We start from the raw sequence: 25,839 nt of genomic DNA on the forward strand, positions 1-25,839 counted from the left end.
TTTCTATAGTCCTTTTGCAAAACTGAACTCTCAGGTAAATACATGATACACATTTCATTCCACACTAATAACCTAGGCAGCATGAAAGGATACTAATAAACACCCCATGCACCATGACCAAATATCAACTGGTCATCTTATGTACATATTTTAAGATTAAAAAAAGTGACCACATTATGGTCTTGACTTTTGCACTTCATAGTGTTGATACCAAAATTGTGTTTTGCTATTGTTCTTTTGCCAGTGCACCTACTGCGCTTAGAGCTGCCCTATAACACTGTTGGGATATCTATCACCTTTGGGTAACATAATAACAATTATTCAAAGTAAAGAAGCATCACCCATTCATTTTTAATGTGATCTAAGTTCAAAATCCATCTCTGAACAAATCTCTCCAATTTATATAAATATATATGTATATTTATATATGACCTATATCCTCTACTTTTCTTTCCATTATAGACACATCTGAACTTAGGCATTATTTAAAGAGCATTAACCTCTTTTTGTGTACATTGGCAGATTCTAACAGTATACAAAGATATCTTGGTAATGTAAAACATAAAGTGTACCTTCTAAAGTGCTAATTTTTCCCCAGGGAGGAACTTACTCTCTAGAAAAAATCAAACTCTACCAAAACAAATATTGTGCTCTTGGAATGGTAGCATAGACACCAGTTGAGGGCTTGTTTTTGTTTGTTTATTATAGCTCTGTAATTAAAACAGAAAGAATTACACCATACTTTAAAAATTGGTAGAGTTGCAGATACATAGACATACTGTTAGATACACTTAAAACATTTTGAAATTAAAAGAGATGCTCTCCCTTCCCCTGAAAATAGGAATTTAGCACAGAAGTCCTCACATAGTGTGGTTATCGACATTTGATGTGTAAATCTACCCTAGATTCATTCTCGACCCATTTCTAATCAGGTTTCAAAATGGTATATCAGCTTCAAAATCTGTATTCTACAAATGCCCCGGGTTAGAGATTAGGACTCTTTATAAGGGCCCTATCTTTTACATTTGGTAAAATATTAAAAGTATTGTCAAACAGACAATTCATCTAATAGTCCAAAGTATCTTATAAAGATAACTTACGACTAGCAGGTCACCATCATATATAGTAACAACAAGAATATAAAGTCTACACTTAAAAAATTTGATTCATGCGGTGTATTATAGTATATTACACATTTTCTAGTCATGTATGCCATACATTGTGCCTCAAACACAGAAACAAATATGATATTACAACATATATGTGTATACATCATTGTAGCATAACAAACTCAATTCTAATCAAGAAAAAAATTATTTAGGAACAATAAACTTCATGATAGAAGTGATGATTCTTTTAGGTTTTTCTTCACTCGTTAGGAAAAAAATATGACGTTTTGTAAACATCTTCATAGCTCTCTTTTCCCACTATGTTACTGAAAACTATTATTCAAACAGTAAATATTTAATTGACATGGATAAAGCATGTCTTAACACTAACACTTTCAGACAAAAACAGGCATTTGTTAAAAGAAATGTTTATTATAAATACTTTCTATCTTATATTTTAACTACATTTTCACAAAGAATGTATTTAAAAGTGCTGAATATGGTAGGATAGTCAGCAACGCCAGTGTAAACAGAACGCTTTGTTTTCTACTCTGCAAATGTTTTTTTTTTTTAAAATCCCATTTTGTCAAACACTGCAACAGTTAAAATATTTGCATAGGGAATAGATTATAGCCCTTTTAATCATATCTCCTGAATGCTATACAAATTAGAAAATCAAATTCACATAAAAAAATTCTTGAAATGTTTAACTTTATGGAAAAAGAAAATTACGATGCCAACCTTTCAAGTAAAGTAAATTTTAAAAAGAAAACCCCAAACTTGCTTTTCTTAAAAAAAGTTTTAATAAATTAAAAAAATGAGAGGTAGTTAAAAAATGACAAAGGAAACTTATAATTTTAATATCATCCTTAATATAAGGCCAGTATTCTTAGTGGATATAAATATTTTTAAAACTTTCATTTTAGGTTACTCAATATTATACTTATTAAGTTTAATATTAAAAAAATAGCCTCCAGGGGATATTAATATTCAAATGTAATACTTTGATATAAATATGACACTGTTGTTTGTGTGTGCACGATAGGATACTGTTTCCTTGAATGCCAAGGTCAGGCAAGTATTTTTTGTCTTCAAAGATTTAGTGGTAATTATAAAAAAATAATACGGCAGCTAAAACATTTGAGCACTGTTCTGCCTTTCAATTAGGGATGAGAATTAATAGTTTGGTTTTAACATATTTTAAATAAGTTATTTTTAAGATACTACATGAAAACAGTTAAGGTCTGAAGTAGAGAATTATCTTCTAAAGAACCCCTATAAAACTTTTCTTGGTTAAAAACCTTAGCTTTTACTGGATTTCGCTTTCAACGAAAATATGCCACAGTCCAGATGCTATTCATCCAAAGTTTTAAGATGCTACATATAGGCATTCCTTTATTAAATCTTTTCTTTATATTCCAAAACTAAGTTATCAAGCTTTTGTTTTTCTTGCTAAAGTACATACTTTATGCAGCCATTTTAGAACTGGAGAGCCAGTCTTTAATAAATTAATTACAGTATTGGACATCTGATATATACATAGATTCATTTTCTTCTATTACAACTAAAAACAATATCACTCTGATTTGTCATTGAGATAGAATATCTTCAAATTGTTTTGTGCTTTTTTCTTTTTTCCTCATATATATATGTATATATATATTATTTTTTACATAGCAAACTCTTCTGTAATGAAAATGCCACAGTTTTGGCAGTGAACAACCAGAGGAATTCCCCATGAGGATTTTCCAACAAACAGAGATAAATAGCTCTTTTTTCACGTACAGAAATATTGGCTTCAAAATTAGTGTACTGAACACAGGATATAGCATGTTGACTATCAGAGTTACATTTTTAAAATTGGCTTTTTCTGTCTTAGATTATATTTAAAAATGCAAACCACAGCCAACTTTTGGGCAATTATTTCTATAAGACCATATTGCACAAAAGTCCTTAAATACAGATATAAGTTACGCCATTTAGATTTAAGTGTTGCGACAACTATGTGGCAAATGGAGCAGGTTTACTTGGCACATGCAGTCCCTGGGTACACTAGGAGACTGTTCATAGGACTACAAATACAGTTTGCTTGCAAGTAGAATGCGTGTTCAACAAAATAGACTTAATTTGGCAATTCATTGTTTTATGTGGTATTTTCTCCAAAGTAACCACGGATAAACCTTGATAAAAATGGAGACAAAGACCATAGGGTTGTATTTTCACAGTAGCCTGAGGAATGCTAAACTGTAGTTCTCCAGGAACTCAGTTTCAGGTGTTACATAACTACTTTTATTTCTCATCGCAGCCCTCCGAAATGATTTTCTTTGATAAAAATTAAGATTCAGAAGTAGAGCTGGCAGTACTTTCAACAAATGACTTATAAATTTGAGAGTTCAAAAACCTGGGGAAGGAATCTCTGTGCATTAGGGTGTATATCTGGAGTTGGGCATCTTCATACATGTGAGGATTAGGATCCAACAGATTTCTATTGATCACCTCTCTAACTCGAGAATCGAGACTGACCTAAAAGAAATAAAAGCAGATACATTAAATAATATTTTTTCAAAAGATCTCAATCAAGTAACTATACGCTCATGACATTTCAGGGAAACCTCAAAGAGTAAATCTAAAAATCATGAGGTTATGTTTTCAAAGGTTTCATAACCCTGCATACTTTTCTCCTTCAAAAATTGAATTAAACAAAAACCAACTTTTAAACCAACATTTGAGTTGAGACATCTTGGCTTACTTGGATGTACCTCTTCTGTGCATTCATTCAGGAGTTTCTGACAATGTTGCTCACTGTTGCAGTGCTAGAGAGTCCCCTAGCTAGAATACAAAGTTGCGTGTGTGTGCGTGTGAGTCGCTCGGTTGTGTCTGACTCTTTGTGACCCCATGGACTGTAGTCCACCAGGCTCCTCTGTCCATAGAATTCTCCAGACAAGAATACTGGAGTGGGTTGCCATTCCCTTCTCTCGGGGACCTTCCTGGTCTTCTTCTCCTGGGTTTCCTCAACTGCGGGCAGATTCTTTACCGTCTGAGCCACCTAGGAAGCCCCTAGCGAAAATACCAAGTTAACCTCCTTCTATTATGTGACTGCTGGGCTGACTCACTTCATTGAACAAGATAAAAATCTAGCGGAGAGCAGTTCTCTGTCAAAACAACATGTAAATTAAGTACTGATACCTGACAGTTTCACGTCCCAACAAGTCCTACTGTGTCAGGAGGACACCAAGAACGTGGAAGGGCTGAGCAGAGCAGAATCGGAGCACACACTCTTCGGTCTTACAACTACAGACCTGTCCACATAGAAAACACTATAGTCCTTCCCTAGGAATACATCCACATGACTCTGTACTAAAGATTACAAGAACAATTTCTTGAAATGCAATCTTTGAAAGGAGAAATGTCAGTAGGAACTCAGAGCACTCATTAAAGTAGCCATACAGTGTTATTTGAAAAGTGTAAAGAAATTTTAAGAAATTAAATTCTGCAAGTGATTCAGTTTTTTTGTTTTTTCTCCCTGAATGCTAATCCTGTTGGAACTGGTAGGGTAAATTGGAAAAGGAATGGGGAGGATTAAATAGCAATGAAGGCATGCCCTGGGGAACAGAATTAAAGCTCTTTTTCTGAAACGAAAGAAAAAAACCCTCCAAGAGGCAAAACACCTCTGAGTCTGATTGGTGTCTGACGTTCTCACCCTTGAACAAAGACTAAGGCATGGTGATCCATAGTTACCTGTTTCATGAAGTACTTCTATACAAACCCTTCATATTTATAGCTAAGGTTTTGTCACAAGCATCTTGCAAAAGCTGTTTTGGTTCTGGCTTCATTTTCCACCCGTTCTTTGGACTAAGCCTGGGATCTGAGACAGTCCCAATGAGAGAAGCCACTCATATTCTCTCTGGTGTCCCCAGATTCCTAAACTTTATAGCCCATGTGGAGTTGAGTTCATAGAAACATCCCAGGATGACAGCTAGCGGGGGAAGATGTGTCAGGAAGTGGTGATCCAGACTAAATTTCTGTGGTTTTGCTACACGAGGTTACACAAAGACAGAATAAAACGTTCCTTGGCTGAACTACGTATTATTCTCTCTAAATTCTAAAGAAAAAAAAATGTTGTGGAAATGGATCAAGTTTTATTCTCTGTATTATTGCCACAAGGGTCATCATCAAGTACAAAGTATAAAAGTACAGAATTTTTAGCTAAACTTCTTATTTAAAAATATTTGTGTCTCTGCTCAACAGGAAAATGTTGACACTGAAGTCTAAACTGATAGGTCTTGTTCTGAAATGTGGTATTATGGTAAAGTGAATCTTAACATATTTTTTGCAAATGGTGCTTTTACTTTCAAACTTGTGTACTTTTTGTTTCATTGGAGAAAGGAACACTAGATTAGTGATAAAGAGATAAAAGAGGTCTTTATTTCGTAAATAATAGCATATTGAATATATGCTATTTAACACATAGGTTCCCTAACATATATATTTAACATATGATAAACTGATAACAGTTTATCAGTCGCTGGAATGATATTCGTTATCTTAAGACAGAAAGCAAAATAATTTGAATTATTAAATGTGTTGAGTCTTCATTGTACGATTTAAATTTTATTTTCAAACTAAAAACAGCAGTGAAATATCATAGAGAAAGTAGTACCATTCGACATTTAGTAATCTGTAACAAAAACACATTTGCTATTTCCATTTAAAAAATAAAATATTTACCTTAATATCTGGTGGTTTGTTTGAAAAGTTTGTCTGTCAGTCAAAAGACGTGTAGAGAGGTCAAATAACAAGGATAAACCCCAAGAGTATGACAATCTATAGTTTCATCTTGTGGCATCTTTGTGCTTCGATTGTGGAACATCTATAATACAAATTACTGCAGGTGGATCCCAGCATGGGCCTGAGCCTAGGCCCCCTAGGGTTCCCCCATGAGCAGTGCCATCTCATCTGGGGTCCAGTGCCTAAGGCACCAGGGAATTTCCTGTACAGACTTAACTTAAGGGAAAAGAAAGTTGAGTAGCACTAAGACCACAGCTATTCTCAGGTAATGCAAATTCTTTTCTTCCTCAGTCTTCCCAGACTCCCGTTTAGGGGGTGAAGGGAAACAATGTATGCTCAGTCGAGCCCCACTCTGTGCAACCCTTCGGGCTGTAGGATTTTTCAGGCAAGAATACTGGAGTGGGTTGCCATTTCCTGCTCCAGGGAATCTTCCCGACCCAGGGATCAAAGCCGCGTCTCCTGCATCTCCTGAATTGCAGACAGATTCTTTACCACTGAGCCACAGGGAAGGGAGCGAAGCAGTGCTGCAAAAACAGAGCTGAAAGACGATCGGCTCCTGAGGGGCCGGGCACTGATAGGCCTGGCAGCCCTGACCTGGCAGGCTCAGCAGTACTGGAAAAGTTGCGAGTGTTGAGAGGTGGTAAGTGAAACTCATGAACTTGGAAACCTCCATTGCCACAGGGAGGAGACAGGGAAGAAGAAAAGCACGTGGCTTACAAACATAAAAATATCCACCAGCAACTCCACAAACTAGCTGGGAGGAAAATGAAATGATAGCGAACGGTTCAACAAGAGTGTGGGGGTAAAATGCGGAGAATGAAAACAGAAGTCTAGTTTGTGTGGCTGGGGGAACCTGGGTCAAACTGAATTATATTCTATGCATGGAGCCAATTCACGAGAAGTAGGTGGATACTGCCAAAAGCCAGAACACCAAGAGCCTGACTTCCCCTTCTGGCCATAAAGATGCATGAAAATTTTGATTCTTTGGACATTGTTTTGGTGGAATTATACTGAAAAATGATGAATTACCACTGAAAGTCTTTTATCCTCATAAAGACCCTCCTAAGTCAACTTAATTCCTTGAACTTTTTTTTTACATACCATGATTTAATTTTCCCCCATTTTTTCGTTTTATTTTTAGTTTTACTGAAGCTGCTTTATTTACGATTTTTTTCTAAGTAAAATACTCATTAATTTTTTTCCTTTATAAGTCCATGTTAAATTTTTACCAATTATAGTTTCTGCTACTGGAGATGTTCTTTATAATTTTAACTAACTTTGGTCTTCCCATGTAAAATTTTGTAGATCTGAAGGCTATCTGGTTCTCCTATCTGTTTTAAAACACTTTTTACCACGTCCCTTTTTAGTCATATTACGTTGTGTCAGTTATTTCTATGCAAAATAATTATAAATTACAAATAAGACTGATTATTGGAATGCATTTCTTGAAGCAAAGATCATTGATATGATAAAGTGGAATAACCATATTCCTGTGACATATAAATGATGGAAAACTTTATCTTGCTTCTGAGGGACTGCTCAGACACGTGAGTTAGGTTGCTAGTTCTCACTGTGTCTTAATTTTGGGTTCCTAGAAGTCTAGCATTGCATCATTAATACAATACTAGACAATAACCAACGAGCATATTGGAGTTGGAAGAGCTGCACTTGGAATCAGAAGATCTTGGGCTTGTGTTCTCTCTACCAGATATAAATCGACTGTCCTTGCTTTACTTCTTTGAATCAATTGGTTTTGCTATAAAATGGTGCCATCTGTCCTAGAGGCTAAAGGATTATTGTGAGATTTATACTGTAATAATATCCATAAGAGCATTTTATCAACAACAAAGTTTAAGCCCAACGTAAGGTAATAATAGTACTACTACTACTAATTGATCATACGTATAACAACACCTTTTTGGTCAAACCCAATGCCTTTAGACTTTGTATCAGCTTGAATTTTACCTTCTCAGAGTGACCCTACCAGACTAACCTTATTCTAATGACATCACTTGATCTCCACGCCATCATAATGTTTACCACAATTTTTAATTACTTGATTAAGTAATTAAACAAGTTCATTGATCATTAATCAAGTAATTAAACATGATTAAGTAATTTGACATGATTTGTCTGTCTTCCTAAAATGAAAGCTCCATAAGGTTCACCATCATATCCCTAACATCTAGGCCAGTACCTGGCTCACAGGAAGTACTCCAGGCATATTTTTGAATGATAATATGCACGCACAAAGAAAACTAGGAAGATAACAATCAAATGAGTCCTGTTAGGAAAAACTGATTTAAATCATCAAAACTGTTAAATTCACATAATTTTGCGTGAAGAGGCATCTGTCTGTGTGCACACACGGGATCACATGTCTATCACATATACAATATTTTTAGATAATTCTGGTTTTTAAACAGGCTTTTTCTTTCTTCTCCTAGATAGCAACAATTAATAGAGGAGTTTAGGGTGAAATGAGAAGAAAACAGTTCCTACTACTACATAAACTGCCATTTGGCAGAGCCTGAAAGTCACAGAGTTAGTGGGTTTTAGAGCTTTTCCCATGCCATCATTCTAAAAAGCGAGGAAGCTGGGGCCACAGAACACTGAAGTGAGTTGCTCAGTGTTTGACGGTTAAGTGGCAGGCCTAGATTACAGCCATGGTTAAGGACAACACCATCGCTAGATATCCAAACACATATAGTTTTCTGTAACTCTGATAAGTCTTACAATTGTTGCAGTGTTTACAATTATGTCTTTGTTCAATAGCTCAATGCTGCTTAAGTTGGTTACAACTTTTAATCAGACTGTTTTATTAAAGTTATTTTGCTGAGCTTTTCTTTTTAATACTTAATATAAACTGCCACTGGCAACTGCAAACATAGCAAGGCTACTATTCGTCTTCAATTCCTCTCTATTACTTCCATTTGAGGTATCTTTGAGGACCTCACATAAAAAGAAAACTTACTTTTGAAAGAAATGATTTTTTTTTTTTTTAGATTTTTTTAAATTTAAAATGTGGTCATTTCCCCTCTTGAAATGGAGGCTACACCAAGAATGGGAGATATATTGCCTCCTGATTGTCAATATCTATCTTATAATGTTCAAATTGTTAAAAATGCATATAACATAATCCTAGAACAATGAAATGTAATTTTCAGCACACTGGCTTCATGAAGGAAATACGCCATGAATTGATAACATTTTAAGAATGGAGACTTTTAATGGGTTTCCCTGATGGCTCAATTGGTAAAGAAATGTCGGCAATGCAGGAGATGCAGATTCTATCCCTGGGTGGAGAAGATCCCCTGGCAAAGGAAATATTTTTCCTCCAATATTCTTGCCTGAAAAATTCCATCAACAGAGAAGCCTGGCAGGTTACTGTCCATGGGGTTGCAAAGAGCTGGATGTGACTCAGCAGCTAACACTTCCCTACATTTAACAAAGGAGAACATGATGACCCAATCAAATTATGGTAAAATAGAAGTCTGATGAGGAAAACTGAGGTTCTGGTTAAGAATAAAGCCCTGACAACTTGCAGCTATTTAGTTACTACCATTTTACAAACGATTCAAATGCTCACGTTCTTTAAAAATATTCTAAGTAGAAACCGTTCTAGAGATTCAGAGGTCGTAAAGCCTGATGATCTAGCTCCAAAGTAGGGAATAAATTCCTGAATCCATTTGGTTTGCAGTGGCTGCTGTGCGGACTGTGTTAAGAGAGATTCTGAGGTTGGATCTGGGTGCAACAGGGAGGATCATGGTAGGTCTGTGTTAGTCCCACAGTCGTGTCTGACTCTTTGTGACCCCATGGACTGTCCACCAAGCTCCTCTGTCCATGGGATTTCACAGGCAAGAATACTGGAGGGCGCTGCCATTTCCTTCTGCAGGGGATCTTCTTGACCCAGGATTGAACCTGGGTCTCCTGAATTGCAGGCAGATTCATTACTCTCTGAGTCACCAGGGATGCCCAAGATGATGAGTAACTGACCATGTCATTTGGTGGGAGAATGCAGTGGTACACAAGGACCTTACCAGCTGTCATTCTAGACTTGGTTCACTATCCTCTGTGCCCCTTTATACTTTCATTTTTGTAAACAAATCAGCTGAATACAGAGGCCCAGATAAAAGTGAATTAATTTATCCCAGGCCACGCAATTAAGTTGGAGCCAAGTCAGGACTAGAATCCTATCCACCTGAGTGTTAATTTAGTGTTCTTACTACTATATAGTCAGGGATCTCTGAAGTTGAAATTAATATGCTAGTAAAATTCAAGTAGAACTGATGAGATGCTGAGGTTCTTAAGAGACCAGAAACCTGGAGAATGTATTTTTAGGATGTAGAATTTTAATGGTGTTAGAAACACAAAGTGGCACCAGTAATACACGTATGGAGGCTATAGAAAAAATCATCCCCCCTGGTTTCTATAAATACCTTTTTTTACCTTAATGCAGGAAATAAAAAAATAAGAAAATCTTTCGTGTATCCAATCCAAAGTTTCTCATTTTGCAGAGATAATACTACTGGGGTACTCTGGAATACCAATGGCACTTATAGCATGACTGATACATTAAAAAAAACAATTACTTAGGTATACTTGGTGAGAAGTGAAATGGCTTATATAGCATTCCAAATACAGAGTCAATAGAGTAGACACAGTGAAAGTGAAAGTCGCTCAGTCGTGTCCAACTCTTTGCGATGCCATGGACTATACAGTCCATGGAACTCTCCAGGCCAGAATACTGGAGTGGGTAGCCTTTCCCTTCTCCAGGGGATCTTCCCAACCCAGGGATTGAACCAGGGTCTCCTGCATTGCAGGCAGATTCTTTACCAACTGAGCTATGAGGGAAGCCCAGAGCAGACACAAACTCATCTTACAGATTTCAAGGTAAGGAGTGTAAGACAGGTTGGGGCCACATCAAGTGTGGTAGCAAGTAGATGCACATGGCCTGTTTCCAGGGAACATAATAAATGTCTGTGTGCAGGAGAGGGGAGTGAAGGATAGAGTCTGGGGGCAGAAAGTACCAGGTCAGAACATTTACATGGACAGTTGAAATCATCGTGGATTAAGAGAGACAGAAAAGACAAGAAGAGGTGATGTGCAAGAGAGAAGGCATTCAAGGAAACTCTAAATTCATATTCTTAAAAGCCCCGATGGAACTCACTCACTCAGCACTTCAGAGGCTGGGCAACTATGAGCCCTTCCCCGTCCAAGTGCTTGTAACTCTGGGAGCTGGACCCTTTCTCAGGAGCAAATTGATTTTTTTAAAGTTAATGGAAAAGTATTAAACTGGTTGTTTGAAATGTTCCTTGTTTATTAGGAACATTCTGGCAATGGGAAGAACAGCTTGCACTTAACAGTAACAGGAAAACTAGAACAAGTAAAATGATTGCCATTACACATCTCTCCCCCAGGAAGAGGAACCGGGTGATGCATGCAGGCTCAGTCACTCAGTCGTGTCTGACTCTTTTCGACCCCGTGGACTGTAGCCCACCAGGTTCCTCTGCCCATGGGATTTCTCAAGCAAGAATACTGGAGTGGGTTGCCATTTCCTCCTCCAGGGGATCTTCTTGAACCAGGGACCGACCCTGCGTCTCCTGTGTCTCCTGAATTGCAGGAGGATTCTTTACTGCTGAGCCACCAGGGAAGCCCAGTGGGTCATAAAGGGTCATTTTTCAGTTCTATAAAAATTCTAATATAAATATCTAATACAAGCATCAACATCAACATGCTTTTTTGAAGCATCAACATTCCCACCGCACCGCCCTCCCCCCTCCCTGCCCCGCCAAAACCAGAGGTTTTCAAACCAGTAGGTATGGGGGAAACTGATTAAAGATACAGATTTCTGGGCTCTATTTTCCAAAATTCAGGTTCAGAAGTTCTGAGTTGGCCTCGAGAACTTGCTTTTCAAACAAATGCTCTAGGAGATTCTCAGCCAGGTGATCTGAGGATCACACTTTGAGAAACATCGTCCCAACGTAAATTCTTCTTTTCCATTTTAGTTTAACTCTTGGCCAATTGTCTTTACCAAGCTTCCTAAGGTTAGCTCTGAAAAGCAAGTAGACTATCACAGGAGTCAGCCAGAGATAAACGATCAAAGCACAGTGGGAAAACCTAACCTTGAAACACTTGCTCAGGTAGATTCTTAGAATGGAATCTAGATTATCTACCCAGATAAATCTTCTAGCCTCTCCACACCCAATGCATTACTCAATTCGGACAGAGGTCCTTTTAGGTTCATCCTTGGTCTTAAGAAGCCCGCATCAATCGTTTCCAGATTTTTACCTCTTTTGGTGAGAGTATAGAAATGTAATCGTCATATATCATCCTGGCCTTTTCTTCAATTACTTTTTTGTTCTGCTCTTGCTTTAAGTCTTCACAGGCAAGCCAGAAGAGTAGGTTCTCTTCACTGTATTCCGTTCGCAGGAACTCCCTGAAGAGGTTTCTTCCTGCCGGGGCCTTCATCATTTTGTCAAAATTTTGAGACCAGGACAAGACTTCCTCTGAAGTGGGGTTTTGGCTGCAGAGACAGAAAGGGGCTGTTAACAGAAGCACTTCGGTGCAGGGATGAGAAGCAGATAGAAATGCTGCCATCTAGTGGTCATACAGACTCAGTCCAGCCTGACCTGGCAAACATCTGCCAGGACTGGGCTAGTTATTTCTGGGTCTTGACAAAAACTCTTGTAGGTATAAGCTATGTGTCTAGGAGTCAAGCATTCAAAAAGCAAGGGGCGAAACACACTTGTGCACATGGTCATCATCAGTTCAGTTCAGTTCAGTCGCTCAGTCGTGACTGTGACCCCAAGGACTGCAGCACGCCAGGCCTCCCTGTCCATCATCATCTCCCGGAGTCCATCCAAACTCATGTCCATCGAGTCGGTGATGCCATCCAACCATCTCATCCTCTGTTGTCTGCTTCTCCTCCTGCCTTCAATCCTTCCCAGCATCAGGGTCTTTTCAAATGAGTCAGTTCTTCCCATCAGGTGGCCCAAGTATTGGAGCTTCAGCTTCAGCATCAATCCTTCCAATGAATATTCAGGACTGATTTCCTTTAGAATGGTCACCAAAGATTCTTAATGAAGCTTGGACATTTTTGAACTGTAAAAATCTACTGCAAATCTATTATATTACTTCGAAAGCCAAACTGAACGTTTTTGTTTGCATCTGATGTAAATTTTAGTTTCTAAGCCATAACATATAGTTTCTCTTTTCATCTCTGGTCACTGTATTTTCACTTTTCACTGAATCAAAAATAAGAACACATTGTGTGCCCTTTCACATATTACCTAAACTTTAAGAACTATTCTGGTAAATATTATGAGTGAATTGTTACCACTGAATGGAGTTATCACAGCTTTTGCACTGTGGTGTTGGAGAAGACTCTTGAGAGTCCCCTGGACAACAAGGAGATCAAACCAGTCAAAGCTATAGGAAATCAGTCCTGAATATTCATTGGAAGGACTGATGCTGAAGCTGAAGCTCCAATACTTTGGCCCCCTGATGCGAAGAGCTGACTCACTGGAAAAGACCCTGATGCTGGGAAAGATTGAAGGCAGGAGAAGAAGGGGACGACAGAGGATGAGATGGTTGGATGGCATTACTGACTCAATGCACATGAGTTTGAGCAAGCTCCGGGAGATGGTGATGGACAGGGAGGCCTGGTGTGCTGCAGTCCATGGGGTCCGCAAAGAGTCACACATGACTGAGAGGCTGAACAACAGCAATGACAATTAAAAAGCATAGACCATTTACAATGACATCAGGGACTTTTTAGACATCTGTACTCAGGTTTTTAGCAACTATTTTCCTGCAGAACCTCCTTTGCCCATACATCATAGAAGTAAAGGAGAGAAGCAAAGAGAATTTTATGGCTAAATTGATCCTGATTTTGCTTTCCTATGCTTAATAATTTTCCAACCTAAAATACATTTGGTCAAAAAAGCAGTCATATTTATTTTTTCCTTACCTTGTGGACCAAATATTTTAAGTTGATTTACTATTATTCTAAGATGTCTGAACTTCCTCATTTGTTTAAAAAAATTTAAAAGACAGAAAAATCACTATGAAGCCTCAACATTAAAACCTTCTATTGAGCAGCAGCAAAAGAAAGCACCTATCATTATACAAATAATCTACTTGTATTTCAATTCTATTCTGTAGATGCTGCATTTTGACTTCTCATTTTGGATAAAATACTTGGTTAGAGTCTGTTCCACTGGAAATGGGACCAAGGACCAGCTAGGTACCTTTTCTGACTTAGGTAAGTTCATATCATTTTTGTTTTAGACTCTACACCTATAACGAGAATGACTTAAAAAATACTTAGAAAAGGGAACTAAGGAATTAGGGCAATTTGGGGAGGTGGTGGTTAATTCATGCAGCAATCATTATTTTTGGAAAAAGAAGGATAAACTCAAGCAATGTTTTAGCCAATAGTTGAACAGAGTTAACAGAAAGAGTGATAAAAAGGAGTTGCAATCGCAAAACATGACCTCCCAGACGGAGTGAGCATTCTCCCAAAACTGTTTTGAGAAGTACCAGGAAGCAAGAGACGATGTTTAAGCCCTGGTTAGAGGTAAACAGTACAGACACACAAGACACAATTACAGCACAAATCACTCACCATTCCTCTAGGACCTGGATACTCTCCATCTTTGTGGTATGCGTGGGTCTTCCTGCATTTTCCCCTCTTTCTTCATTCCTAACAGTGAGGCTGTAATGTAGTATAACACTTTATTTTGTCAAGGGAAAACCAATTATTTAAAGAAAAGAAAAAAAAAGTTCTAGGAAAACACTTCTTGGAAGAATTTTATTGTCAACTACGTGAGCATATTCAGAGTACAAAAGGAGCAACACCAATTTTCAATGACAGGTGAGCCCACGTCAACAAAGGGAAAGAGAATTATCGTTTAATAAAGCAAACCATAATCTCAAGAATGGGTGCTGTTACACTTTCGGACTTCATCCTTGCAAAATTTGAATTACTTAAAAGCTTTGCGACACCCTACGTGATTATATGCTTCAAAATTTGATATATATCATTATGTTACTCTTTGGAGTAACGCTATTTTGACTTGTGGTTAGTTCTATTCTTGGTTTGATTTCAGCTGATTCTCCCCCCTTGATAGCTCTGCAGACTAGGCTTTCTGTGATTCTTCCCATCATTCCTCCATCCACTCAAGTTTGAGCAACAGCATTTGTATTTGACTTTTTCTTTGCCCTTTCATCTCTTCAAATAACCTACAATAATCCTAGAGGGAAAGTTAGTCACTCTGAGGGTCTGAATAGGAAAGCATGGGGTGGGAGGCCTTTCTGTGTCTCTGGGACATAAATTTGGGAATTCTATAGGATTACAGGAACTAGGTTATTGATATTTCTCCCAGCAATCTTGATTCTAGCTTGTGCTTCATCCAGCCTGGCATTTTGCATGATGTACTCTGCATATAAGTTATATAAGCAGGGTGACAATATACAGCCCTGACGTACTCCTTTCCCAGTTTGGAGCCAGTCTGTTGTTCCATGTCTGGTTCTAACTGTTGCTTACTGACTCGCATACAGGCTTCTCAGGAGGCAGGTCAGGTGGTCTGGTATTCCCATCTCTTGAAGAATTTTCCACAGTTTGTTGTGATCCACACAGTCAACTGAGCAACTGAGCTGAGAGGAACTAGGATAATCCCAGGGGCTTTACTAACCCAGAACAAGAATTAAGAATTCTCTGATTCAGGTAAACTAGCCAAGCAGCGTCGTGGCTCGAGGTGTAGACAACGTGATGGGGAGGTAATGGGCGGACAGGAAGAAGCAGGGTGGAGAGAATAACTCAGTGGCCTCGGAAAAGTCAAGCTACTGAATCAGCCAATTGATCCTCTCTGTCTAGAAGCCAAGAAGCTTCACAAGAGCCTATCAGAGAGCAAAGGAAGTTGGGATGACATCTCGTTCAGTCATTCAGTCATTATTTATTCAATAAGGGGAAATAGAAACCATTATTTTCTAGTGCCTATTATGTGCCAGGCACTGTCTTTTAACCTTCGATTTTACTATCCCCATTTTATAGATGAGCAACGAGAGGCACAGAGCTGTCTGTAAGTCAGTCTGTAGTCTCTGATTCTTTGTGACCCCATGGACTGTAGCCTGCCAGGCTTCTTTGTCCATGCAATTTTCCAGGCAAGAATACTGGAGTGGGTTGCCATTCCCTTCTCTAGGGGATCTTCCTGACTCAGGGAACAAAACTGGGTCTCCTGCATTGCAGGCAAGCTCTTAGCCACCAATGAAGTCCAGCTGGCCCAAAAGTAGGCACTAAATATGCAGTATGATTGGAATTTGAACCCAATTCTCCTGAACAGCCCTGTAACTGTTACTGAGTGCCTGTATCTGTTATTCTGAACCATACTCTCTGATAGACACTAAGGCAATAGCCTACTTATGTGAATGCAGAAAAGGGTCACTAAATATGGTTGTAGCTTAGTGCATGAAGGCTTCCAGAAATTAGCTATTGTTAATCTGGACTGCAAGGAGATCCAACCAGTCCATCCTAAAGATCAGTCCTGGGTGTTCATTGGAAGGACTGATGTTAAAGCTGAAACTCCAATACTTTGGCCACCTGATGGGAAAAGCTGACTCACTGGAAAAGACCCTGACGCTGGGAAAGATTGAGGGCAGGAAGAGAAGGGGATGACAGAGGATGAGATGGCTGGATGGCATCACTGACTCAATGGACATGAGTTTGGGTAAACTCCGGGAATTGGTGATGGACAGGGAGGCCCGGCGAGCTGTGATTCATGGGGTCGCAGAGTTGGACACGACTGAGCAACTGAACTGAACTGAACTGAATCTGGAATAGCTGCGGAAGGAAACTGAAACAATGTCTCATTAATTCATTCTCAGGTGCCAGGGTGAGTATGGGAGAATGTAGCAAAGATTTGAAGGCAAAGGAGTCAATCTACAACTGAAAGTGAGACTAGATGGAAAATTTAGTCAGAGAGAACTTTCAATACCCTGAGATAAACTATAATAGAAGAATATAAAAAGAATATATATGTATGCATTGGCGTGCATGATCAGTCACTCAGTCGTGTCCAGCTCTTTGTGACCCCATGGACTGTAGTCTGCCAGGCTCCTCTGTCCATGGAGTTTTCCAGGCAAGAATACTGGAGTGGGTTGCCATTTCCTTCTCCAGGGGATCCTCCTGACCTAGGGATTGAATCCACATCTCCTGCATCTGTGAGTGTATGTGTGTGTGTATATAATATATATATATACATATATATATACATATATATATAAATCACTTTGCTGTACAGCAGAAATAAGCACAACACTGTAAATCAAATACCATTAAAAAATGTAATCCTCAAAAAAAAAAGTGGACCATCTGGAGAAAAGAGAAACCAATAGAAATTAGAAAGAATTCTTCAGTCAGAAAAAGGACACCTCGGTGAAAAAAGTCATAATGAAATAAACTCAGTTCTTCTCTATCAACTTCTAGGGAAAGTGGCAGATTTTACTGGTGTAGAAAACCTCTCACAAAGGTGGTGTCGCCCAGGGAATTCTAGCCAATTGTCACTCAAACGTCCAGAAAACTGAGGCATGCCCTGCAGGGAGGCAGCAATTCCTGACAGCTCTCAATGTAGGGGAGCCTGAGGAAGTGGTGAAGTGGGATTCAGAGACCCCCCCCAATTGGTTGGGGGGCTGCCTGTGGGCACTGTGAACCAGCCTGCAGCTCAGGAATGTGTTGGAGGAGAGAGTCATTAACTTCTCCAAGTGTCTTTGAGGAAGAGTGCCTCTCTGGAATTTGACATATTCCCAGTAATGCTGGGAAAGTGGATGGGGGAGGTAGGAATATACCATTGATAATAATCCGTGGAATTTCCTGGGAGAAGCTAATGATGGGAAATGTATAAAATATGCAATTTAGGGTAAAAGTGAAAGTTGCTTAGTCGTGTCTGACTCTGCCGCCCCATGGACTATACAGTTCATGGAATTCTCCAGGCCGGAATACTGGAGTGGGTAGCCTTTCCCTTCTCCAGGGCATCTTTCCAACCCAGGGATTGAACCCAGGTCTCCCCCACTGCAGACGGTTTCTTTACCAGCTGAGCCACAAGGGAAGCCTGCAGTTTAGGAGGTAAATGCTAAATAGAGGGATCACATTTAAATAGGAAATTAGTACTCATTCTGCCAAGCTTCACCGAGCTCTTACGTATGTGTGCACACATAGTGGGGGACTGTAAAAATATCAGGACATGAGCGGGCTTTGCTGATTAAATAATAAACCCCTTAAGAATTTATTTTGGTTACATTTCCACGCCATGTCCTATGGAGTGTGCTACACCAATGCAGATATCCTTAATTTCCACAACATCTGCGAAAAAATTGTGTTCTCCATTGTGTCTTTGCTGTAGAGCAACAAATCTGGACTCCACACACATGATTCACAAGTTTCTGAACATGAATTCTGGCTCCTGCATCTGTTTCTGTGATATTTACAAACATCCCAAATGCCAGCATATTAAAATGATCATTATGAAATATTGGGTTGTGTGTGTATCTTTTATTTCTACAGATGGTAAAATATGGACACATATTTGTACTAAAACTACTTATAACAGACATTCATTCAGTAAGTGCCTAACTGTTCACTGTTTGCTCCATTTCTTTTTTTTTTTCATTTTTATTTTAGTTTTGGCTGTGTCGGGTCTTAGTTGCAGCATGCGGGATCTTTTGTTGTGGCACTTGGGCTTAGATTCCCAGCACGTGGGATCCTAGTTCCCCAACCAGGGATCAAACCTGTGTCCCCTGAATTGCAAGGCATATTTCTAACCCTGGACCACCAGGGAAGCCCCTTGCTCCATTTCTTGATCTAGTATTGGATACAACATAGCCCTGCAGAAAGAAATTGACTTTTAGCAATCAATGTGTCCTTTTTAATCAACTGCCTTTTAGGACCGTTCTCTAAAAATTGGTTTCAAAGTTCCAGTTATCAAGAACTACCGATAATGCCATTTTAAAAGATGAAGAGAAATGGAGAAAATGGTAGGAGACTTGGTACTAGACTATTTTCCATCTATGTCTTAGACACGTCTGTCCCAAATTTCACAAGGTCCTGCCCTAAGTAATATAGTCAGTGTTTTTTTTTTAGGTAATAAAATACAGGACATATTTGCTCTGAATCAACACATACATATAATACATGCTTAAAAAAGCTCTAAAAAGAAGAAAAAGAAAAAAAAACAGTCATGAGGGGTCACGTGGAGACATGTTCTTTTTTACTTTTACACTGCTCGTAACATTTTAAACTAACATTTCCACTTTTTAAACAACTAAAGCCATTGAAGAGAATAGAATGCATAAATAATGCTCACTGTGGGAGTCTTGATCAAAGCTTAAATATTTTATGGGCGAAAATGCCAATAGTCTATGCTAAGAATATTAAAATAAGTATGTAAAATCCCGTTAAGAGATTTTTTTCAAACAGCGACTTTAGGAAGAGAAATACATTTGGTATATTTTAGAAAATAAGGAAATATGTCCTTTTAATGTGTGAGTGGGTTTTTTGTTTGTTTACAGAGGAGTTTGGATAGTGGGGTGGGGAAAATATTACATACTGCTCTTGATTCAGTTTACCTACTTGTTCTTCATCACGGTTATGTGTGGGGCCTATTTTGGAAGAGGATCTACTTTTTAAAGAAAAACAACTGGTTCGTAGACAGAATCCTTGAAATGGTTGTAAATAAGATGAAAACTTTATACTAACCCTGTTAACTCTGAGATAAAGTCTGACGACAAAAGCACATATGTCTTTACACAAATCATCAACTGAGGAATTGATCAGATGTTTCAACTTAATACAGTATGACATCAAGGCTCAGGAAAGAATCAGTCATTGGTAAAGGAACTCATTATTTTGACATTCTCACACTGCGCTATCAGCTTTTCCTTTATATGTAACACTTCTACCTCAAATTTCCTAGTGCAAAAATGGAATCAACTTCCTTCAGGTTCTGGAAAAGAACTGGTAAGTTATTCTTCAAATGTTTCATTTTTCTCAGTCAAAACAACATGGTAAACCAGTACTACAGCTTTACTTAGGAGTCAAAGACAATTTACAAATGTGTATGAGACACCTGATTTATGCAAGAGCGTCTGAGTTGGAAAGTCAAGGTGAACCAGACAGAGGCTCTGAAACTGAGGCGTTCCGACAGGTAAATAGGCATCACAGAACATTGTACTGGGAGCTGAGATAGATGTGTTTGCCAGATGGAGACCGAGACAAAGGGAATTCCAAGCAGAGGGGGAAGAGTTGTGTAGAGTTGTGAAAAGGCATGACATCAACATAGAACAAAGTGGACAGAGCAGATGTTTCAAGATGGGAGCGATAAATTAGAACAGGCAGTGAGGCATGATTAGGTGATGAGCCAAGAAAACAATGAGGTGGAATCCAAATCTCAGGTAGATCTCCTTTAAGATGATTTTGGCTTTCCAAGCTTTATTTTCCCTACTCGCAATGGGAACAAAGACTAAACACCTGTAGCAAAAAGGCAAATTATTACACATGCTTAATTCAGTTCAGTTCAGTTCAGTGGCTCAGTCGCGTCAGACTGTTTGCGACCCCTGGACTGCAGCACGCCAGGATTCCCTGTCCATCAATGGAAAGGCAAATTGACTGCATATTTAAATGACAAGTTTATCCGAGTTTTCCCCTTCAACTTGAGAGAATAAACCCTTACATCCTATGGTCATTATACAACCCTTTCTCATGCAACACCTTACCATTTCTTCCTCACAACAGTCCTGGAAAGTAAGCAGGGGCTTTTTTTTTTTATTAATCATTCCCATAGAGTCAAGAGGAAGTACTCGCCAAGCCTGACTTCCTGACTACCCACAACTAAAACATATCAAGCCTGGCACTGGAACTCATGCCATCCGCCTTGTTTCACACTCATTTTTGCTGTGCAGTTTCTTCTCTTGATATAGAGAAATGAATCGTGGTATTTTACCTTTTCAGGTATTTACAAAATGGGTTGCCCTTCAAAGTTTGGAAAGGGTGAAACCTCTTATCCCAAACCCTCTCCTCACAGCTCTCAGTCTCTAGGAGGTATTGCCCGGAGGACTGAATATGCAATAGATATTGGCAAGGAACAACTTCTCAGTTCCCTGGAACTTGAGACTGCCAGGGAGAAAGGAGCTGTTCTAGAAGCTCCGACAACAAAGCCTGACAAGGGAAAGGCGAGGTGACACCACTCGTGACTACAGAACAGGGGTTGCTACTGCAAGGAGCCTCCCTGGGATGTATTGATACAACTCGCTTCCACCAGCAAAGACAACTTTGGGGAGAAGTGGACTGAGAAAGGAGACAAGCACTGATGCGTTGCTTAGAAAAGACTATAAACAGGAAGAAAAATGGGAGCCGAAGGGGCATAATAACCACATACCCTCTACCATTTCAGACAAACACAAGTCAAGTTATAATCAAACCTATGACTTGAACCTCATCTCCTTCCTTTCTATATTCTGGTGAAACGACTTGGTTTTGAATGGGGTGTGTGAGGATGGGAATGGTGGTTAGAAATGCGTGTCTGGAAAGGGTGTACAAGACTTGTCCCCAAAAAACATTGCCCCTAGAATTACTCCTCCTATTTTTCATAATGAGGTATCATATATTACAAAACAAATGTTTCAGCTGGCTTAAGCTTTTAGTTCATTGGGTTAATCTCTCAAAAGTAAAATAATCTGCTACTAAAACTCTGTCCGCTAGAGGGCAGTGTTGCCTTTATAAACAATGTTTTCATAAACTCAGACTAAAAAAGAAAAAATGAGAAAGTTTCTGAGTTTACCCCTATTTGGAAAAAAAAATCTACCCTTATATGTATGGGGTTTTCATAACTACATGTTTCTAAGGACTTTGAAAAGAGTCAACAAATTTTCTGAGTGAAATAAACTCAAAAGCGATAAATTTAATCTTGGGAGTTGTGTATAATTATACCTAGTTTTCCTTTTTGCTACTTAGGAAGTGTTCTGGATATTTCCCACCCCAAATCATTTAATTTAGGAATATTTTAGTCTTAAAAAAGGTCAGGCATAATCCTATTAACATTGTAGTTATTCTTCCCAATGATAAGCTGTTTGAACTCTTAATATGTCTCTTGCTGGGGTAATATGGCCTGAAGATACATTCTTAGAATAAATTAATTAGAAAAGATTTTAAACTACCAACAAGCAGGAAATATTTTTTTTTTTTCCTTAAAATGTGTTCAAAGAGCCATTGTGAAAGTGGATTCCCAAAGGATTTCAATGCCAGTTTGGGCTATATGTCAATCACTTCTTTTGCTGCGAGGAAGCTAAAAATAAAATCACTTCATCTTCTCACACTTGGTCTCTTTGTTACCAATTTCTCTCTACACCTGCTTCTGTTTGAAAAGATAGGTTTCCAAAACTCTATTGGTATTAAATTTTTATTTCTATTGGTATTAAATATTTATTTCTATTAGTATTAAATTTTTATTTTATTTATTTCTATTGGTATTAAAATTTTATTTTTATTTCCATGTATTTTAGGTTTACGGACATTCAATTGGTTTAGGATGCCAACTGCATTTAACAAGTTATTACCTGGTTAAAATCTGGATCTACTATGTCAGCTTATGTTTAGTTAAATAACTGAAGCCTCCTATTTGGCATATATATAGTTTCTTTTTTTCTCCCTTAAAATTAATAGAAGTACAGGATTGAATATTTATATGTATTTTATATCATATACGCCAATCATTAGAATCCTCGACTTCAGTTCTCAGGTTGACTGAAACCCTATTTTAAGCTCTTCCTTCAGCCCACTGTAATTTTCACTGTAAGTCATAATTAAGTTAGTGTATGCTTCTGTGGGAAAGCAAGTATCTAGGATGTGGAAAGACCAACTGGACTTTTATTGAGTTAGTAGACACCGTTATTAAAAAGGCATGTAATCACCCATGCCCTTAAATGCTTCAGTTAAGTTGGAGTCAGGCTTCTCATTTTAGTTAACGTGTGTGTCTATTATAAAAAGCAGAATGAAAAGGTTAAAACACCAGCAGTTGATACTCAGAAAAACATCTGCTAGCTGTCACTTACCCATCCATGGCATTCATTCCTTCCCAGGGATTTTACAGTTACTGTGTATGTGACTATGTGTGGAATTAGCATCCTTGAGAACAACTATATTGAAGGTGATAATCCTGATCTGTGGGGAGACTTACTTAATCTCAGGATATGATGAACTTAGAACCCTCTGGGTATCAATTAGTGTGTGGTCCCTGCTCCATAGAACTCATGGAATGCTGAGTTCTATCTGTACCCCTTTCTACGAGAGTTGGGGAGAAAGGACCAGGGGTACCCAATGTAGAAAATAGGTTCTGTTGCATTAACTGAGATACAAATAGAACATGCAAAGCACACAGTGGCCAAATTCTATGAAATTTAAAAATTTCCTTTCAGCTTGAAACTGGCAACTAATATCAATAAACGATTATTCAGGGGTTCCCTAGAAAGTACTGAATCCTCAAGTAGCAGGCATAGGTATGTTGTGAATCCTATCTTAATAGATGAAGAAACTGAAGCTCAGAGAGACTGAAGTGAAAGTCGCTCAGTTGTGTCCGACTCTTTGCGACCTTATGGACTATACAGTCCATGGGATTCTCCAGGCCAGAATACTGGAGTGGGTAGCCTTTCCCTTCTCCAGGGGATCTTCCCAACCCAGGGATGAAACCCAGGTCTCCCACACTGCAGGAGGATTCTTATCTGAGTCACCAGGGAAGCCCCCCAGGCATGAGCTGTATATTAATAAAGACAGGAATTTTGTGGCATCAAAAATGATCATATTTATGAAACCCAATGAAGCAGAATTATTACATAATCAACTTCATATGTGCAAGAAGTGGATTTTATTGTCTTATCTGACAAGTAATTAGGAATTCTTCTTTTTCTTAGATTTTTTTTTATGTGGACCGTTTAAAAAATCTTTATTAAATTTGTTACAATATTGCTTCTGTTTTATGTTTTGGTTTCTTGGTCTTGAGGGATGTGGGTGGGATCCTAGCTCCCTGACCAGGGATCAAACCTGCGTCTCTTGCATTGGAAGGCAAAGTCTTAACCACTGGATTGCCAGGGAAGTCCCCATTAGTCATTCTTGAGTGATGTCCTAAGACAGCAGGCAGATTTTAATAGGTTTACCAGGCCTAGACCTAAAGAAGCTAAACCTAAAAGGAAGAAAGAATTCCATTGAGAGAGACGAAAATAATATTAATTTCAATCAGATGTAGGGAAACTATGACATTTTCCAGATAAGCAAGGGGTGGCAAAAATGTCATGACTTTAGTTTCCATATTATTATTGATTTGAAGAGGCTGGGGTGGGGTGGAAGGGACAGTTCTTAAATATTGTCCAGGTAGCTAATATATTTGGCTAGGATTTAGAAGGGCTGGATTTCATCTTGTTTTAGAAATTGAATAATCTGATTAAACCAGAAAGGGAACTCCGGCTTCCCTCACCTTGAGTCTTCACTCCAAAAGACTGGGGTGTCTTAGAGCCTTTGAAAAGAGGTGCACTCGGCAGCTTTTCTCTCCAAGTGCTTCCTCCTCGTGCACCTTAAGGAGAAGTTTGATTCTCAGAGTTCACTGATCACCTCCCGGTAGACCAGATGACAAGATATCTTACGATGCTTATCCCTTTGGACCTCCCTGTGTGTTTGCAGCATCCATCGTTCCCCTCTGTGTGAAACTCTCCATCCTCTGGGCTGCTGTGCCGGCCCAGCACTGTGTGTTGTATGTTACCTCCCAGACCATCTCTTCTGTCTTCTGCATTTACAGAGCTGCATCGCTTTTCCCTGAAAGGCTGGTTGGTCTTTCCTGAGGTTTCAGCCTGTAGCTCACCACCCTTCACGCTAGGTCATCTTATCTCCTGTCCACTGTGCGCTGATGACTCCCTGCTTGTTCTGTCTAATCAAGACCTGCCCTGCAAGCTTCAGCATCACTTCCACAGCTAATCCTCAGGTACCACCAATGGAGCAAGTCCAGCCGGGCCTAAACCACCTCCTCTTCCAACACGCTCCCCGCTCTCTGAAGGCTCCATCTCGCTACACCAGCTAAGGCAGCTCCTCGACACCACCACCACAGGGCCAGGTCAGGGTTGGCAGCCTCCACCACGGCCTCTGAGGCTTCTACCTCTGACCTTTCCCTCCCCACCCTCCTTCATCCTCGCGCCCCTCTGTGATTCCTCACCAGGCTCCGCACCCTTGGACTCTCCCCTCTCCGTCTTCCCTTCCATGTCACGGGAGCCATGAGCCAGGTGACCCCGCAGGCGTCCTCAAGACACCCAGCAGGACACGTGCGTCCCTGGTTCCTCCCTGACTCAGGCTGTGAGCGCCTGACCTTCCTGGCTGGCTCTTGCTTTCTTCTAGCTCGACTTAACTTAGTCTTCTTTATCCATCCTTTTTTGGTTCATGCTTTTTACTCTTTTCAACAAAACTGGGTATGATATTTTCATCGAGTATTTTATTTTCTTGACATCCATCTTTCCACTGATGGTCTAAGCACTGCAAATGTGACTCAGAAAAAAATGTACATTTACAGTAAACAAAGAGTTGAAAAGGAATGGATAAAGAAGAGGTGGTTCATATATACAATGGAGTATTACTCGGCCACAGAAAAGAACAAAAGAACGCCATTTGTGGCAACATGGATGAACCTCGAGATCACCATGCTAAGTAAAGTCAGGCAGAGAAAGACAAATATCGTATGATACCACTCATCTGTAGAAACTAATTTTAAAAAATGACATAAATGAATTTATTTATAAAATAGAAACAAACTCACAGATTTTGAAAAGAAACTTACCAAAGGGGGAATGAATGTTGGGGGAGGGAAAAATTAGGAGTTTGGGATTAACATACACATAACTAATATTAATATATATA

At 39.0% G+C, this 25,839-nt stretch overlaps 1 protein-coding gene across 1 annotated transcript in view; it reads right to left on the reverse strand.

Annotated features, from left to right (window-relative positions):
• Positions 1-2,774: 2,774 nt before the first annotated feature.
• Positions 2,775-25,839, reverse strand: part of RGS17 (regulator of G protein signaling 17) — a 97,214-nt gene continuing 74,149 nt past the window's right edge. The window contains exons 3-5 of the mRNA XM_081530317.1: positions 14,527-14,616; positions 12,189-12,423; positions 2,775-3,632 (exon numbers count right to left, since the gene is read on the reverse strand). Of these exons, the coding sequence (XP_081386443.1) occupies positions 3,444-3,632; positions 12,189-12,423; positions 14,527-14,616 (514 nt within the window). The 3' untranslated portion in view covers positions 2,775-3,443. The remainder of the gene's footprint in view (positions 3,633-12,188; positions 12,424-14,526; positions 14,617-25,839) is intronic.

Source organism: Giraffa tippelskirchi, chromosome 9, assembly GCF_054371585.1.
Source record: "Giraffa tippelskirchi isolate mGirTip1 chromosome 9, T2T-mGirTip1v1.2.pri, whole genome shotgun sequence".
Classification (NCBI taxonomy): Eukaryota; Metazoa; Chordata; class Mammalia; order Artiodactyla; family Giraffidae; genus Giraffa; species Giraffa tippelskirchi.